Raw genomic sequence first — 17,489 nt, 5'->3', positions numbered from 1 at the left:
TTTAGTCTTGTGTTGTAGAGTTAAAATGCTAAAAAGTGAAATACTTTCTTTCCCAGAGCTGAAGAGAAATGGTGATTCAGAGTTTATGTGTGCAGCTTTTTACTAGTGGAAAGAGGAGCAAAATGCTGTACAGGATTTCTTGTAATAGGCTGTAAAACCAAGAGGAATAATTTATTTTACTTTGATTTTTTTTTTCTCATTTGTTTTTGTTACTAGAAAAATAAATGTTTGCTGTGTTGAGAAAAAAAATACTCAGATATTGATAATATTTTTCTCCTCGCACCCACCAAAATTAAAAACTCTATTTTGAATTTTTTCTTAATTAGAAAAAGTATTTTTTTTAATGTTTGAAATTATTTTTTTAAATTAAAAAAAAAAGTGGCAATTTCAATCCTTTTGAAAGGTTGTTTTAGATTCAGGAAAAAAGATAAAAATATTCCTATGCATTGAACTTTTAAGTAGCTGGAAATATTATGCTTTCCAATTTAAACAAAGCTCATCTTTTGTCACTTATGTTCACTTTTTAGGAAAAATTCTCCACAAAACTGTACAATTTTTACATATTTTTTTCTTTTTAATTTCAATAGTAGAGAAAGGTTGGAGACTATAAAGTTTTATTTCAAGAAGGGACCAAAACATCCATAATATGGCATGTAATGACCAGAGATTTTGGAGCAAGCAGAGACTGGTGGCAGCAGCACCACACTGCAGACCATCAGCCTAGGACACCAGACAGCCTGGGTGTAGCTATTCCACCTCAGGGTCGAGTTTGAGTTGATATGAGAAAATCTCTGCTTTAAATTTCCCTGTTTTTCCAGTGCAGACTCTCATCACTGAAACATGTCTCCATGTATCTGTGCTAGGAAGCTCTCCCTACACCCCTATTTTTCATAAGTCCATTCTAAGCATCCTGGATTTAGCTGATTGTCTTTGCAGATGTCTTTGAATTTGCTGCCTCTCTTACCTACACAGCTCCCAAATAAATCAATACCTAATCCAACTCCCATTGAAGTCAAAAGCTAAAATAGCCTCTTTCCTCACAGAGGGTTTAATGGTGCTCTCACTGAAGTTCAAACTGAAATCTTGCTGGAGCTTTGATGCCTCAGGGTGAATACTGAAAGTGCCCAGTTACGTTCGTGACAGTGCGCTCTGATGGTACCTTGCCAGGTTTCATGTTAAAGCAGAGATGGTGTTACAGCTTCTAAATCATGTAGTGGAAGTCCTTGCAGTCATAAATACTTCAAAGTCAACTTTGAATAATGACTTTAATCACTTCAGAAGTTCCAGGAGCTAAAATTGTAATTCTTCCCTGTTTGGGAAACACAGGAAGTCAGTAGAAAAACTGACCAAAGTTAATGTATTTTGTTGCTGTTCTTGAGAATATGTGCCACCAAATATGCTTCTCCTTTCCTTGCTGTACCTATGCACTAATTGAACACTTCAACACTGACTACATATTGTGATTTGCTAGTAATTAATCTATTTTTTTCATTGTCAATTCCAGGGTTAAAAATCCACATCTGATTTCACACATGAATGGGTAAAAATCTTTGCTATTTTAACTAATAGATACAGTTTGGAGCACCAAAATGTAAGTGGAGCTTCAGAAATATTCTGATTCTCAACTTTCTGAAGTTAAAAAACATTCAAAGTGAAAAACAGAAACATGAATAAACCCTTGGTGTTTCTCATCTAGTTATTGATCTTTCTCTTCTCATATGCATACATAGACACTATTAAATACAACAGATCGCTCCTCTCAGGAAGCAGCCTGATGTTCCATGGACTCTGGATAGATATTTTCTACATCATCATTTGTCCTCTAGTGCTCCGCCAATATTGTTTTTCCACTGCAGATGCAACAGGAGGCACGTTCTTAATGTATGTAGGGCTAATGTAAGTAGTTACACTTCACTGAACTCACTACCCCTGCTTTTCACCACCTGCTACCCCTGCCAGCAGGGTAGCCTGTCTGTGCTCACCACAATCAACTTCAGACAGAATAAGGTTACATTTACCTTGGAGATTTTCAAGAGTAGGTATTGGTAATAGAGCTGCTTGTAGCCCAATTGTCATAAACAGTTTGTACCATAAGGCTTGAAAACATGACGTGCAGCAAGAAGGAAATGAACAAAAAATTGATTTTGTTTTCTTTTTCAACGACACAACTGAATCTAAAAGATGTTTATCCTTAGCCTCACATTTGCTAATAGAAGACACTATCAATGATGTCTTTGGCTTTTGCTTAACCAGAAGTTCTCTTCTTAAACCTAACATTTTCTTTTTGTGTCTACATTTCAATTAAAGCAAAACCAAAAAGCAGACAGAAACAGAGAGACAATGTGAGATTGAGATTCAGGAGGAATTTTGTGTAGTTAGTTTTTAACCCTCTAGGCTAGCTACGATTTAGCATGTGGAATAAAGAATAAAACCTTCATGTGAAAATATTACCTGTAAAGCTTGACCTTCCTTGTTCAACAATGTTGATGGGACATTTTCTGAGTAACTTTCCCTTGAAATTCACCCATGAGCCTCTCTCTCTCCCTTAAGGTTGGGAGAGGTGTTGTGGCAGGGGGAAGTATATATAGGATGCCCCTTTTCTTATCCAATGTGTCATAAACCTTATCTGCTTTTACCTATAGTTGATTTAAACTAGTGTAAACTCTTTGCTTTCCAGGAAAGTTGTGGTGTACATGAAATGACACTCAGACCTCAAGGCTGCATTCAGTTCCCTTCACAATTATTCTCAGAAAGTGACAACCCCCGGCTGCTAGCCATGCACAAAAAGCCTCCACACAGAGTTACAGAAACCTTCTGTTCACTCATTTAAGCTTTCCCCCTCTCTCGTCTCACTTAAAAATATGTTGCTGCTTCTGGAGCCCAGTTTGAATCCCTCCTCGTGGAGCAGACCCAGCGGTTCCCTCTCCTGCTGTATTTATAAACTGTTGACTGACACAGGTGCTTTCAGTCTTACACATCCTTTCTCCTGACGACACGTTACCCAACCCCCCTGTTTAGACCTTTTACCAAACTTTAAAAGAGCATCAGGGTTCTCTTCACCGAAAAACAATCTGAGATGACCCGATGTAGAAAAGGCAAAATTGTTCTCAGACATGAAGTAGGTAAGTATGCAGGAAAATGGATTTCTGTACCTGTCAGCGAGACAGTACATTTCAAGATTATTGCACAAATTTTTGCTTGTTAAAACATGAGCTTTTTATGATAAACTTAGTGCACCAGTATATTTCCCAGGTGTGAGCCAGAGTCTTGAAAAATTGGTCTTAAAATGTGATGGCATGCCATTTCAGGGAGATTTTCCTTTTTCTGGAGTGGTGTGCACATGAATTCATTTCCAGGCAGACACTTTTCAACCTGACAACAACAGTGCGCTCTGTAGTGAAATCCATCTCTCAAATTGCTAGCAAATCACAGGACATGTTTATCCTGCCAGCCTCCAGGACTATGATTTTCGCCCCCTGCTTCAAGCTTTGAAGAGGGACCGTATTAGTCCCAAGAGCCCTTCAGATAAACACTCTTGCTCAGCCTCAACACTATAGTCCGATGACTCACTCAGGCTGTTACCTGAGATCCTTCTGCTTATTATCTAAACATGCTGCTCTAATCCTGAATCAATGGAAGTCAAATCTCAGACTACACTAGTGCAGCTTATCTCAAGGAAATGTAAAATGCCTTTTCGGTGGTAATTATATTTTAATGGCCCTTTACAGCACTTTTAAGGGGAAAATAATTTTAGTGCACTTTCTGCTAGGTGTTGTAGTGAGTAAATGAAAGCCATTTTATTTTTAAAGCATAGTGGTAGTGAACTAAGTAGCAACCATTAACACTGTATTAGGTGAAGAACATTAATTTTATTTTCTTTATGTGTTCTTGTTTCACAGGCTGATGATGACATACTTAGAAAGTCAAACCATAGCACTGAAAATTTGGTGGATTCTCAAGGCAAGCTGTTCGGTACTTTCTAGGAAGAAGTAACATCTCTGCCATGACCAAGTCATTTTATTTGGGAATAGACAAATTTTGAAGAAAAAATTATCTGGCACATATTAATGAAAAAACAGTTCCAGTAAATCATAGATGAGATTGCAGACCTGACTCCAATTTCTTTCAAATTATGGGCAAAATATTCTTTGGCTTCAGTGGGAAAAGGTCTAAGCTTATGCTGTCAAAAAAAGATACATTATTTTAACAAGACCAGGCAACTGGCAACTCAGATTCCTAAATTCCTTTCTGGTCCTTGTCAATGAGTGGATCATGGGGCAATAAAGGATGAATCAGTTTGTATTTCTAGGTCTGCATTCTGATGAACCGGTGCAATAAGCTGTTACAGGGAGCAGGCATTTAGGGTGAACATCAGGGTTTGTTGAGTCTAGCAATGCTGATCTCCTGCCCCTTGTCACCGTTCCGCGTCAGTAAAGTCAGTGTGAGTGGTTCCATATTACAGGTGAAGGAATATTTTCCAGTGTTGGCTGTTCTTTCTCCATTTTTTTTTTTCTTTTGAAATGCTTTCTCTCCTGCTGCTCTTTTTCTTTCTTTAACTAATAACTTCCAAAAATAGATATACAGTGATACTGCTGAATGATTTATGACTTTTTAAATAAGAACCTTTAAAAGGGGGAAAAAAAAGAGACTTCATTACATATTCTGATTAAAGTAGAAACCCCCCTTTTTCTTCTTTCCAGGTCTTTCCTTGTAGTATTTCTTTGGCGAGGTGGGAGCTTGTGTTCTGATGTACATTGTATGGAAAACATCTACATAAAAACATCCCATATGATTAAACTTTGTCCAGATCCTCCACAAGACTGTGGTTATATAAATTTGTCTTTTCTTCTAACATTATATACTATATTGTATACTTCTTTCCACTATTGGATGGCACTGAAGCCCTCTGGAGTTACTTCCAGCAGACATTAGACATGCTCTAAGTGTGTCCTGATTTCTATATATATATATAAGCAACCGTCCTAGATAATCTCAGTAGGAATTCCATTCCACAGAGGTTCATCTATCAAAAGATACTTGTTACCAAGCAGCCGTACACAGAGCTGGGACTCCAGTGGACAGAAAATTGTTTTCTACCTGTATCAATTGTCACAAAATTCATATCAGAAAGGTATTTCCAGGACTAAAAACTTGGCTTGCATGCTGAGAAAAACAGCACGTGTAACAGCGACCTCCTGCTGCCATTTGTCTTGACAATAACAAATGACCAAGACAAAGGTCTTTTGCTGAGTGGGGTGTTCATGCTTCTCAGGAAAAGTGGGTTGTCCCAAAGAACCATAATTTTCAAAACTTATTTCTCCTTTCTTCTATTCTGTAACTGCTGGATACTCTACCAATGCATTGAATGGTGGTGTCTCCAGACTAGAGACACCAAACAATAGGAAAAAACAAGAAAGCAAAAAGTTACAGAGTTTTATCTAAATTACCCAAACCTTTGAACTGAATGAAATATTTGGCTGGAATAGGCTTTCTAAAGATGTTATTTCCATTTCACACTAGTAGGAGGTGAAAAAAACTAAAAATGAAAGACATCTTTCATAGCTGAAGTTACAATAACTTTGCCCCAGAACCTGGAAGTGGCATCAACCCCCACAAAAAAAGCAAACTCCAAAAGCCTACAAAACCAACAAAGAACATAAAAAGTAAACTCAGTAAATTTTGAACTCCATTGCTTGTCACCTCTCCTTTGTAATCTGAGGAATGTTATTGCATCTATCCAGATATTAAAAGGAGGAAATTAAGAACAAAGCAAAAATTGAAGAAAATAATTAGGTAAAATATGGAACATTTTCTGTTTTCTTTTTTTAAACTGAATGTATTTCAGATATGTTTTTTTCTTAATTCCACAGGAGAAATCTTGCATAGATTGCATAGATTTTTGTGCCTGCTTTTATTTTGTCCTAATGGCTGAGGAGAATGAATTGTTGCCATGGGAGTTCCATGTCATTATCAGAGCAGCGGGATGATGTGAAGCAAACCAAGCCAGGGCACAGACTTTTCTTTCAAAAAGACAAACCCCAAAAGCTTAGCAAGTAGCTGCATAGTTGTACCTGTGTAGGAAATCAGATCTTCTCTTACTTCACACCATGAAGCAAGCTGAAGAAGTCAGATTCCACTGAACTTCTGAATTGCAGATGAGTTGTGTCCTTGTGCTGGACAGTCTTGGGGTATGTCAGAAGCTACTCAGCATTTTCAGGATCTATTGCTCTAAGCTAGATACTTCATAACCTACAGTTTTGGAGCTCTCCCTTTGTCCTTAAAGTTGGGGGTTTTTTTCTAATGAAATAATAACTGTTTTCCTGTTTTATAGGCAGGCACAGAGGCTATGGATCTGAAAATGGGTGTCATTCTCCCCACCAGAAGTGAATTAGCTTCAGTTAAATTATTTCTGATTTACTTTAAAGGCTGGATAATGTAGCAAATGGCTCTGGATGCAATCTTCAGTCTATGTTGAATGTATGAAGCAATATTCAACTCCTTAAAAAGTTAGACATTTATTTGAATTATTAGAAAAGATTTGGTCTTACTGAACATCTGATGTTCACATCATACAAAGTTACCTTAGAGATATTCTGTGAACTGCTCACAGTGGCAGCGTCACACATCCCTGCTGTTTCAGCTAAGGCTGTGTTCCCACAAGCCCCCAGAAGGTCACTGAGAACAGCCTTGTAGGACTGTATATATAGATGTATATATACAGGACTGTATATATAGATACCAATCCAGTGCTTATCGCTGTGCCCTTAATGCTACCTTAGCCACCTGTCTTGCAACAGAAAACATTTGTGCAAATGTGAAGAAAAAAGAACAGTGGGATCTCCTTCGTGCTGCCAGTCACAGGGGCATGACAACTTAGCCCATCTGTGCCACAGAATCCTACCAGGTTTTAATATTGCAAGCAATACAAAATAAGCACAGCTGTAACAGCTGGTTTGCATTTGTATTAGTGATGGTTTGTGTAGTCCGCAGGGAGCACATCCCTTAGACAAACGGTGAGCTAAATTTCAGTGGCAGAAGTGAGTGCACAATTGATTAAATGCTACAAAAGTCTAAAATAGCCACTCAGCAGATACTTTGCTTCTTCCCTCCCCCCCCTCCCCCCCCCCCCCCCCCCGCCCTTTTCATATTCTTAGCTTATATTACACCTCTGGTGATGAGTAGGGCACAGGGGAGGGGAAAGAAATGCCTGCGTTGTGGAATTTTAAGGTAAGAACACTTGTTATGGAAGTCATCACGAGAGAATATATACGCAAGCCAGAATCTCATTTGCAGTCGTTTATCAGAGCAATGAGGTGTCTGACTCCACAGCCTCTTGCTTCACTTCTGCAAGGCTGCACAAGCCTCACTGGGGAAGATGGCAAGTCTACGGTGCCCGTGTAAGCTGACAAGAGCTTGTTTAAATCCCTGGTGAGCCCTTGCTTGCAGCTGCAGTCATTACCTCTTCACTAGTGGGTTGTTGTCTTTTTTTCCCCCCTCTGCTGTTTACTAAAATGTAATTACTGAGCTATTAATTCTTTCCCTTTACCATTTATGATGCATTTGTGATAAAAGGTGAAAACTGGCTTTATTCTTTCTTGCATACCAATGAGGAGGGGGGGAAAGTATTATATGGTGTGCGATAAACCAAATGCAGTTGGGGGTTTTAGAGGTAGTTAACAATGAAGATTGCTTCAGTGCCTGCATTTAGGAGAAAATTACTAAGGTGTTTAAGAGAGAAACCATTAGCATTAATATGAAAGAAAAAGATAGTTCTCTGAGTTAGGGATTGTTGCACTGAGGCATTTTTACTGGCATTGTGGAGAACTGATATGGTGATTTCATCCATATTTAGGGGTGAATGAAAAGTAGATATCATCTCCTAGGTGATGGACTGCGTATTTTCATTACTACCTATGACAAACCATCTTTAGAAGAGTAGGATTAATAAAGTTAACAAAAGCACAGTGGCGGCTAACTGGCAAATATATTATCACCTGAAGGCAGGAGGGCAATTGGAGTGGGAACATTGGGAACATTAGTGCAGAGAAGCTACTCCTGGAGGGAGAGTCTGAGTACTACTGCAGGTTATTTAGTAGTTCCTTAGTGAGAGGGGAGAGTCACCATGTGATTCTGTTTTAGGAATTCCTGAGTTATTTTATTGCAAGATGTTCTCACTTGTCTTTTTTTCCTTATTTATTTGTCTTTCCTTATTTTTTTCTACCAGGCTGATGTGGTTCAATCTCACTTCATAAGCCAGCCATGATGCAGAACAGTATGTGAATACAGAATAGCAAGTGCATATAAAGTGTTCTGCAGTTAGCGAATGGGGCAGTGCGACAGTGATCCAGCAGCGTTCAGGGTGTGAAGGAACATCTACAGCTGCCTTTCATAAGACTTGATTCTGCACAGTCTGTGACTGTGAGCAATACCATATATGATGAGAAGAGGTAGCAGAGCTGAAAAGAGAAGGTGAACATCAGTCTTTAAGCCCACAGGTGGAAAATGTCATGAATTCACAAATGATGAAAACAGATTGTGTCCCACAATGATTTAAGGAAGTCAATAACCAAACTAACCTCACAAACTGGTGATTTTCCAAAAGGGAGAGAATTTGGACATACTAATACAGTCTCAGACTCATCTGAATGAAGATGAGACTAATGTCCTCATGAATTAACTAGATCTAGTAACTGAGATTAAGAAATGAAAGGATTTATTTTTGATTAATCCTTTCTTTCTATTTAGGACTTTAAAGGTTCATTAAGTCTCTCCAGTAGTCAGAGCTTAAAGATGTATTAACAGATGTGAAGGAATCCATCTCTTTCTCTGCAAATACATTAGTCTTCAGAAGGAATCCTGACCTGAGGTCTGGTGTAATACCAGCTCCTGTTTGGGGTTGAAGACTTGTTTCTAGAGGGAGCAGGCTGATGCTGAGGAATGTAAGTGTGGGGGAAGGGTAGGAAGGGAAAACTTCCTTTTTTTAAAAAAAGTTTTCAGCCAAAATTTAGTGTAAATTAGAGATGTAAGACTCTGCTTGCATTTCATGTTCAGTGTGAGTCTAGTCGTGTTTCTCAAATTGCCAATGATCCATTCAGATGACTCACTCAGTTTGGACCATCTTCTTGCCCATAGGCAAGGTTTTGAGCTACTCTCTGTCATTCAGCCTACCTAGGTGGTGAGCTTATCTCCTCCATTTCCAGACTGTACACTGAGCTCCAGAAAACCCTGGAAGTGAGCAGCTAAGAAGTAATGTTGCTATTATCACAAAAGTGTAAATCATGTCTGTGTCTTCCACCAAAGATCACCTGTCATGAATATTCTCCTTCTGCCCATGTCCCTTTCCAGGTAAATAAATTAGCTTTAACTGGGAGTGGCCAGATGAATAGGCACTGATTTCAACAGCCTTCATATTTTGCTGCTGGTTGTCTTCTACATTATGGATTAATTTCAGTATCTCTGCTTTTTTAATTGTACACTACCAGAGTTAAGCCTACTGATTTTGTACAATGTGGAGATTGTAATATTGCCTTGGAAGGCTGTCAGATTAGGTTCAGACAGGCGCTAGTCTACTAGGAACATGGACTGCATCTTTTATGTTATCTTTATACTGTGCCCATCATCAGTGATGTGCATTTTGTCCTTCGTACAAATTCACGGAAAGAAAGGGATATTGCTGTTTTATAACAGAAGCAAGGATTCCTTCCTGTAATTATAAGGTGTGAGACACTGACTGATCATTAATCAAGGGACTGATTATAATAATAATCCACTTCCACTGCAGGCTTATGGGCTAATTCTCATTTATACTAATCCCATTTTGAACAGTTCCTGGATCATAACTAGAGCAGGCAAAAAGGGTTGTAAGAGAGGGGTTTGGTTTACAGCCAGAACAGTGTAGAGACTCGATGCAGAGAAGAATCAATCCCTGTCCTCCAGTATTTAAGCCAGAGCCCTTGAATTTCCTTTGGTCTGTGACTGAGCTGTTTTTTCAGCTCTCTTCCTTCCTCCCAGTGATGTGGCAGATGGTTTAGGCTGGCACAGGTGGCTGGGTACCACCTGCTGCAAATTTTTCTGTATCTTTTGGTATACAGCTCCTTTTGTTGTTGCTGTTCGCAAAGGATGACTGGAAATAAGAGGGAAGCAAGAAAAGAATGTGGAGTGATGCTGATATTTTTCAGTGTTTTCTTGTTTTCTGTTGTTGCTGAGATCCTACAGATGATGCATGCTGGAATCCTGTGAGCAAAGGCAGGAGATTTGGAACTGTGACTTCTGAGATTGAAAAGATGTATCTGTTTATTATCTCCTAATGTAACTTAGCCCATGCTGAGGGATAACATTTCTCGCTGCTGAGTGTTGCGAATGGAAAAATTCTTTATTGGCTTTAGGCACTAGATGTTACATCCTCTCGACCTTTTGAACTCCATGGGAAATAAAACTGCCTTGCAGAAACTAAATGAAAAGTTTAAAATGAAGAGGAGAACAAGTGAGCTGTGGCTTATATTGTGGACCTCAGAGGATTTGTATTTAGCTTCCTTTGAGGTAGTGAGAGAGCTACACTACCTAGGAGTGACTTCGATGACTAAGGAGAGACATCCCTTGTGTCTTAAACACTTCTCTGAAGATGGGTTGAATTACTCTTGAGGTGATCATATCTCTGTCCTGAATTCAGAGAGAAACTTGAAGACTAATGTAGAACAGGTGACTACCTGTTCAGTGGCAGAAACCAGATGAAACAAGTCCCACCATTTGCATCTAGATTAGCAGTGGTGTTATGGTGGTTATAAGGTATAATCCACCCAACTTCCTATCTGGAAGCTTTCTCATTCGAAATGTAACTGCTGCAGGTTTCTTGCTGCTTGCTTTTACAGCTGACCTTTTAAAGGCTACTTGCTTCTATACCTTGTCCCACCCCACCCCCTCAAAAAAGAAAAAAAAGTGAAAACCAAATAATTATCACAGCACTACTCACCAGGGTACTTTTCTTCGGTAAATCTATTTGAGGAGACAAACGAAAAGCAAAGCACACTTTATGACAAGCAGTGTTCAGTGAATGAAGTGTAATACCAGTGAAGTTAACTGTGATGTTTATGTGCATGAGACAATTTATTAACAGGGATATGGGAGGATTGCATTTTGCCTTTAAAAAAAATCATTTGCTGCTAAAAAATAATCTTTGACCGTATTGGCAAAAACTTTCCTGAGGTAGAAGGAATTCCCAAATTTTGTAACCAAAATTTCTTTTTCTTAAGTGAACAATGTATTTTCCTTTATTTCTTGTATGTTTTACAGTCTTTACTTTTGATTATCTCACTATTTGAAATAGGGGGTTTTATCCCCACTGAGTTTCATGTGTCCTTTTTGTTCATGTTACCCTTGTTTATTGATTTTCATAGATGAACAATATACTGGCTGTTTCCAAGATCATAGCTACCCCCCCACCCCCTTCACCAGTGTTCACTAGAAATGTGAAAAAAGCCATCATAATAAGAATGACCCCTGTGGTAATCAGGGAGACAGCTTTGATTAAGAACATCTGTTAGCAGATTCCCAGTTCTAAAGTCAAGCAGAACATAAGACAAGAAGATATAGAAAGTGGCATTTCTCAAACTGTGAGGCTGGCCTCCCTGGGGAGACTCTGACCTCTTCCAGATATACAAGCCAAGATCATAAAAAAAAAAACAGAACAGACATCAAAATGTGTGGGGTGTGTGTAGTTTGAAAAACATGACACCTTTGTTTCTGAGGTGCGGCATCTTTAAATTTCTAAGCTCTACACTTCTGAAGAGTGCAGAGAAGGACTGCACATCTAACCATTGTGCTGTATTTACTCCTCAAACACATCACAAGGCAATGAAAAAGAAGGGACAGATATGATGCTCCCCTATTCATTGCCTGTGTCCTTTTATTTTATTAGTTCTCTTCCCCCCCTGCCGCTTTCTCTTCTCCTTTTAGAAAGGCTATCTATTAGCAATGCGTAATGTGGGCATCCCTGAGAACTGGCTTCAGTTTTGAGTTCTGCTGATGTAAAATGGTGATGTGGAAGTGATTGGTTTTTAACAATTTCTGTTCTAGGTTCGAAAAAAACCCCACCTTTTCTAGCCCAGAGGTTTTTCTCTGGCATTGTTCAGCAGGAAATACTTAGGAAACCATATATTAGGCTTGGTTTCAGTGAACTCTGTGATAGACCTTCCTAGATTCCTTCAGTCAGCAAGGTAGGGTTGTCCTGAGCTAAACATTAGATCCAAACCCCTCTGTTAGATAGCAACCCATAAATTAATCCTCATGAGGATCTAGGTATCTAAGTGTAGGCTATCTGACTTTGCTGCTCAATGCCTACACTTCGTCTTCTGGAGACATTAAGGTACTGATCTTATTTGGAAAGAATTCTAAACTCTAATAAAAAAAAAAAAAAAAAAGCATACAAGTTCCATTTATATTTCTATGAAAACAATATTAATTTTAATAATAATTTTAAAATTGCTTTTTATGAAAAGTGGGATAAAAAAGGATAAAGCAAGGTGACAGGGAGAAAACAAAGGACAAGCATTTTCTTCTTTGCCAAGTTGTTCTCCTAAAAGCTAATAGAAAAAGCAAGCGTATCCAGGAGGAAGAAATGTGGAAACAGGTAAAGCCTCTCAAGTATGAGTATGGAAGTTATTTGTTGCTAGAGTTGAAACTTTTGATATAGGTAAAAGGCAATGAGATGGGTTTATTACAGGTACACTGGCAACGAAATGAACACCAGAAAAAACAGGTCTGCTGCTGGAATGAGTGAGTGGACTAACAATGAGGAACACGGAAAAGACTGACATACTTAAGGCTTTCCCAGCCTTTACAGGCAATCCGGGCTCTTACACCTTCCAGGTCTTCATGCCTCGCAGGAGAGTTTGAGGAAGAGATATGCTACCTTTAGTAGAGGGCATCAACAAAGGACAAGTTAATTAAGCTGGGTGTGTGCAATTTGATACAAGATGGGATGCATCTGAGTGTGTTGAGAGAGCTGCTCTGTGTCACTGTGAGGCTATTCTGTCCTCTTTGAAAAATCATGTGAGATGCCTCATAATTGATGAAAGGCAAATGTGACATCTATTTAGGAGTAAAATAATTATTCAGACATTTTCTTGCTAACTTTCAACAAGTAGACATATATAATCATATAAGGACTAGTATCAGGGGTTTTTTGCGTGCAATTATAATGGAAAAAGGAAAAGGTTATGCTGCCTTCTTTCAACTTTTAGAAAAGTTTTATTTTGTTTCTATCCGGACTTGATGCTTGTTCTCAAGTATAACATCTCTCTCAAGAAGAATGGTGATTCTGTTTCACAAGATTTCTTACCACACTTTTCTGTTACGTCTTACTCATAATACACAAGAGAGTATTAGAGCCTGATGTCAAGCTGCGAAGTGCTATAAGCATGACAAATCTTCACTTTAATTCTTGGAATTGATTTCCCTTTGAGGAGGTGTGATTTCCTTCTGTCTCTTCCCTTTAGCAGTTACCGACTTGGGAATGTTTCATATTTTCCCCTTATTAAGTAGCAAATGGCATCTAGTACTATTGCTGAATATTTTTTTTTAAAAGCCATTTTTACATCAGGAAACAATTAAGGAAGATATTAGTGTGCCAGCTGCACAGATAAAGTGTTGCTTATTTTATAAGAGAATGAGGCAAAATATAAAAATGAAACCACTGAAATATCTGTAAAACCTTTGGGTTCATGTCCATTTGCCTCTGAACATTCACAAAACTCAGGTGAACTTGGATTTTGGTTCTGCTTACTGTAGATACACAAGTAAACTCTGAAATCAAGTCGGACTTGAACTAAGAAATGAAAAAAGAGATTTATTTCCATCTTAGTCCTTTGTCTTGTATATATATTATGCATACATGATTACAAACATTATAGTATGTTTATTGGAAATTGTATTTTTTATATTTTTTCTTAGTATGTATTATGTTGAGGTTCTTGGTGAACAGAGAAAAAAACAATCCACTTTTTATTGAAATCCAAGAAAAGGGTTATCTATGTTTGACCTTGCAGACCTTGACTCTGTACTGAGCAATCATGCCAAGAGGAAAAAGCTGAGAAGTGAAACTCAACATCAAAAAGTAAGAACAGCAATGACTAACTGAGTTAACAACAGAAAACCAAGAAAACCCAATTCCGTTTCTATAGAGTAATTAATGCCTCTGAAAATGGATCACTGCAAACATGACACAAAAATATTTTGGCTGCTTAGTTTAATACATCAGCAGCAATAACATGTCATAATAAAAAATTGCAGAAGTAGATTAATTCATATCCTTAAAGTCATAACTATGCCCAGGCATGAACCAGAAAGCGTAGGTAAATGACTGATGCAGGAATGGCAGTGCCTAAAAGCTGAACACTTTGTCCCTTTGGACTGATTCCATGTGTAAAATTAGGAACCCAGAGTCTCCTGGCAGTCAAAGAAAGCCATTAAGCGTTCCTGTGAAGTGATCTGGGGAGTCCTTCTGCTGCAGAAAGTCACTTACTGTGACTTAAACAGGGATATGTGACCCAATTCCTTCTTAGTTTGCCATCTATAAAGGAGTGTGCAAAGCTCTGAGCACTTCCTAGAAGTGGATCATCTCGCTTAAGAACTCTTTCTTGTAAAAGGCTGTGCAGAATTATTGTACAGTGTTACAGCAGCTGACTCATGAAATCCCTAACCCAGGAAGACAGGTCATCTGGGCTGGAATTTAGGTTCCATACTCAAACATGTCTAAACAGGAGGTAATCGCTCCATTCAGCTGTATAAATAGTCAGCATACTTTAAAACAGATAAAGGAATAGATACTAGATAACTAAAGTGATAACTACTTCTCATCAGCAGAAGCCATCTGCAGTACATTAATTGCATTGACTAGCTTACCATTATCTATAAGGGAGTCTGAGATAGTGGCCTGCAGCTACAGGCAGCTAAATTCAGGACCCTTAACCCACAAGTGTATCTCCACATAAGGTTTTCATTGCCTGTCCAGCCTGAAGGGATCCTGGCCTTTTTCAGCTCCTCCTGTGAAGGAGAGTACCCTACTTATTGTGTCGCAGAACAGTTCTAGGTGACTGATGCAAAGAGAAGAACATCAGGGGGGTGGAGGTTGGTGGACTTCGGAGAGACCCTTGTTCTGGCACGAACGCCTGAGATCTAAGGGTGAGTAAGAGAGAGGTAGTATGTCTCTGTATTTAATAAGTAACACCCCCTGCCCATAGCTTGGAGACCTTGGGTATGGTCTCCAGTCTGGTATTGCACAGTTTATAAACCCAGTGGCTCTCTAATGTAGGTGGCAGCTGAGGACCTGGGAACAGAGGCAGAGTTCCATTTTTTGTTTCACCCAAACCAGCAGAGTGGAGAACCCTTTTTGTTTGATATTTTCTGCGTTTCTCCCCACCATTGCCTTACTTCTTACACATCCAGTTTCAAGAGGATGGGATAGAATGTGGCTTGATCCATTCTGTGCTATAGCTTGGTAGTTAATAAACTCTCTGGGAGGCCAGTGGTGATAGTTTGGAGATTTTGAAATTCTGAGTAAATACCAAAGAAAAATCCTACCCTTAAATTGCCTATTAGTCTGCTATTTTGGAGCTTAGTCTATGAACTTTTTCCTGTAGCAGGTGAAATATTTTGAATGATATATAAGAAAGCCCTTGGGTAAAGATACATCATGAATAAATGATAATGGTCAACATGGAAGTCTATTCACAGGAAGTATTATCAATCAACATGAGTGATGATTGAGAGTGATTTAAGGCTGAGACTTTTAAAAGAGCATAAGCAATCTAATTTCCCTTCAATTTTCAGCAAGAACTGAGGAGATATATGTATATATACATATAAAACATAAACTGTTTAAAAAATCCTAGCCTAAAGTCTCAACTGAGTAAAAAATACAGGACTTGATATTGCATCCTGCTGCTCATAGAAAAGGTCCAATGTTGATATGTGTATTCCTTGCTTTATCAGACCTTCCTGCATCTTAATATCTCTGGAGAACTGATTCTGTCAGGAGGATTCTGATCCTGACCGACTGTTGCCATGGTATTGGGTTATTCTGGGCTGGGATCAAGAAGAGCAAACAAACCTTAAGAAGAAACTGGCTTTAAAACATATTCTACAGCCACAGTGCCTGAGACTAGTTTTTGAAAACTATATCTTGATTTTTTTTATAACGTGGCAGTTGTTAAATACTTCTGAAAAACAATACTGGTCACCAGAAGTGTTGCTGTGACATAAATACATACATAAATAGAGAAAAATGCAGAAGAAGAAAATTGGGCCAGTTCTCACAGTATTTAAAATTGTTTGTTTTCATTTAGTGGTATAATCCCACACTGAACTGAAACCCCTCACTTCTCTGAGAGCATTGGAAAGAGCAGGACTTTTTGCAGATTATATTCCTGTTTTGCTAGGCACTATTCCAAAGCTGATGGGATTCAATAAACATCTTTTTGATATTCCTGTGCTTTTGAATTGAGTGTGTAATAAGGAATTTCTACCTATCTCTGATCCACAGACAATAATATATCTCTTCTTTTATGCCTGTTAGTATTAATTTAGCTGCAATTCATCTTTGTGTACCAAAAGTGCTGCAGATGGTTCTAGAACTACTTAAGACAGTATTTTCAGTATGCAGGCACTGGCGTAATAAGTTCGTATTCTTAGAGTTCCCTTGATGGGAAAAGGAAAAAGAAGATCCTAAGAGAAATCCTAGTGATGTATTATCCAGGATGATGACCCCAGAAGGATGCACAAGTTTCAGCAAGCAGTATTTCAGACAATAAAACAAGCAATGTGAAATTATGCAGGGAATGGGAGATGTTTTCAGCAACTTCTTTATTTACAGATGGATAATTTTGTTTGCGAAATTACTGAGCATGCTTACCCTATTCCACAGGCAGAATTCACAGCCATGAGGGACCAATACATGCGAGGCGGAGAAGGCTTCATTATCTGCTATTCCATCACGGACCGCCAATCCTTTCAAGAAGCTGCTGAGTTTAAGGAACTGATTTATCGTGTCCGGCACACCTACGACATCCCCTTGGTGCTGGTGGGAAACAAAATAGATCTGGAAGAGTTCAGACAGGTAAGCAACTTCTCTGCTGGTTTTGGCTGGATTTTCCTTAGCTACCTCAGAGGTTTCTGTAGCATATGTTGTGGAGTACTACAGAGAATTAAAGCACAAGATGTGGTTTAATCAAAGAGCAACATGCTAGGATTGGTAATAAATTAAGGACTTAGCAGTACTTTTCATTCATATCTTATGGATCTTAAAGTAGGCTTGGCTGATCACATCCAAATGTTCTTTGTTTTCACTTGAAAAGGGATTCCACTTTTTTTTTTTTTTTTTTTTTTAAGGTTATCTTTACGGTCAACATGGGAAAAGATGCAGTTAGGATCTTTGTGGCAAAAAAACCCCTGTTTTCTTTGGAAGTTACCAGCCATTAAATACTGATTTTTTTTAA

General features: G+C 38.5%; 1 protein-coding gene across 1 annotated transcript in view; it reads left to right on the top strand.

Annotated features, from left to right (window-relative positions):
- Positions 1-17,489, top strand: part of RIT2 (Ras like without CAAX 2) — a 178,735-nt gene that overhangs the window by 74,809 nt on the left and 86,437 nt on the right. The window contains exon 4 of the mRNA XM_005239827.3: positions 16,919-17,110. Coding sequence (XP_005239884.1) covers positions 16,919-17,110 — 192 coding nt within the window. The remainder of the gene's footprint in view (positions 1-16,918; positions 17,111-17,489) is intronic.

Source organism: Falco peregrinus, chromosome Z (genome assembly GCF_023634155.1).
Source record: "Falco peregrinus isolate bFalPer1 chromosome Z, bFalPer1.pri, whole genome shotgun sequence".
NCBI lineage: Eukaryota > Metazoa > Chordata > Aves > Falconiformes > Falconidae > Falco > Falco peregrinus.
Note: the sequence above shows the minus strand (reverse complement) of the source record. Positions and strands in the feature narration are given on the sequence as shown.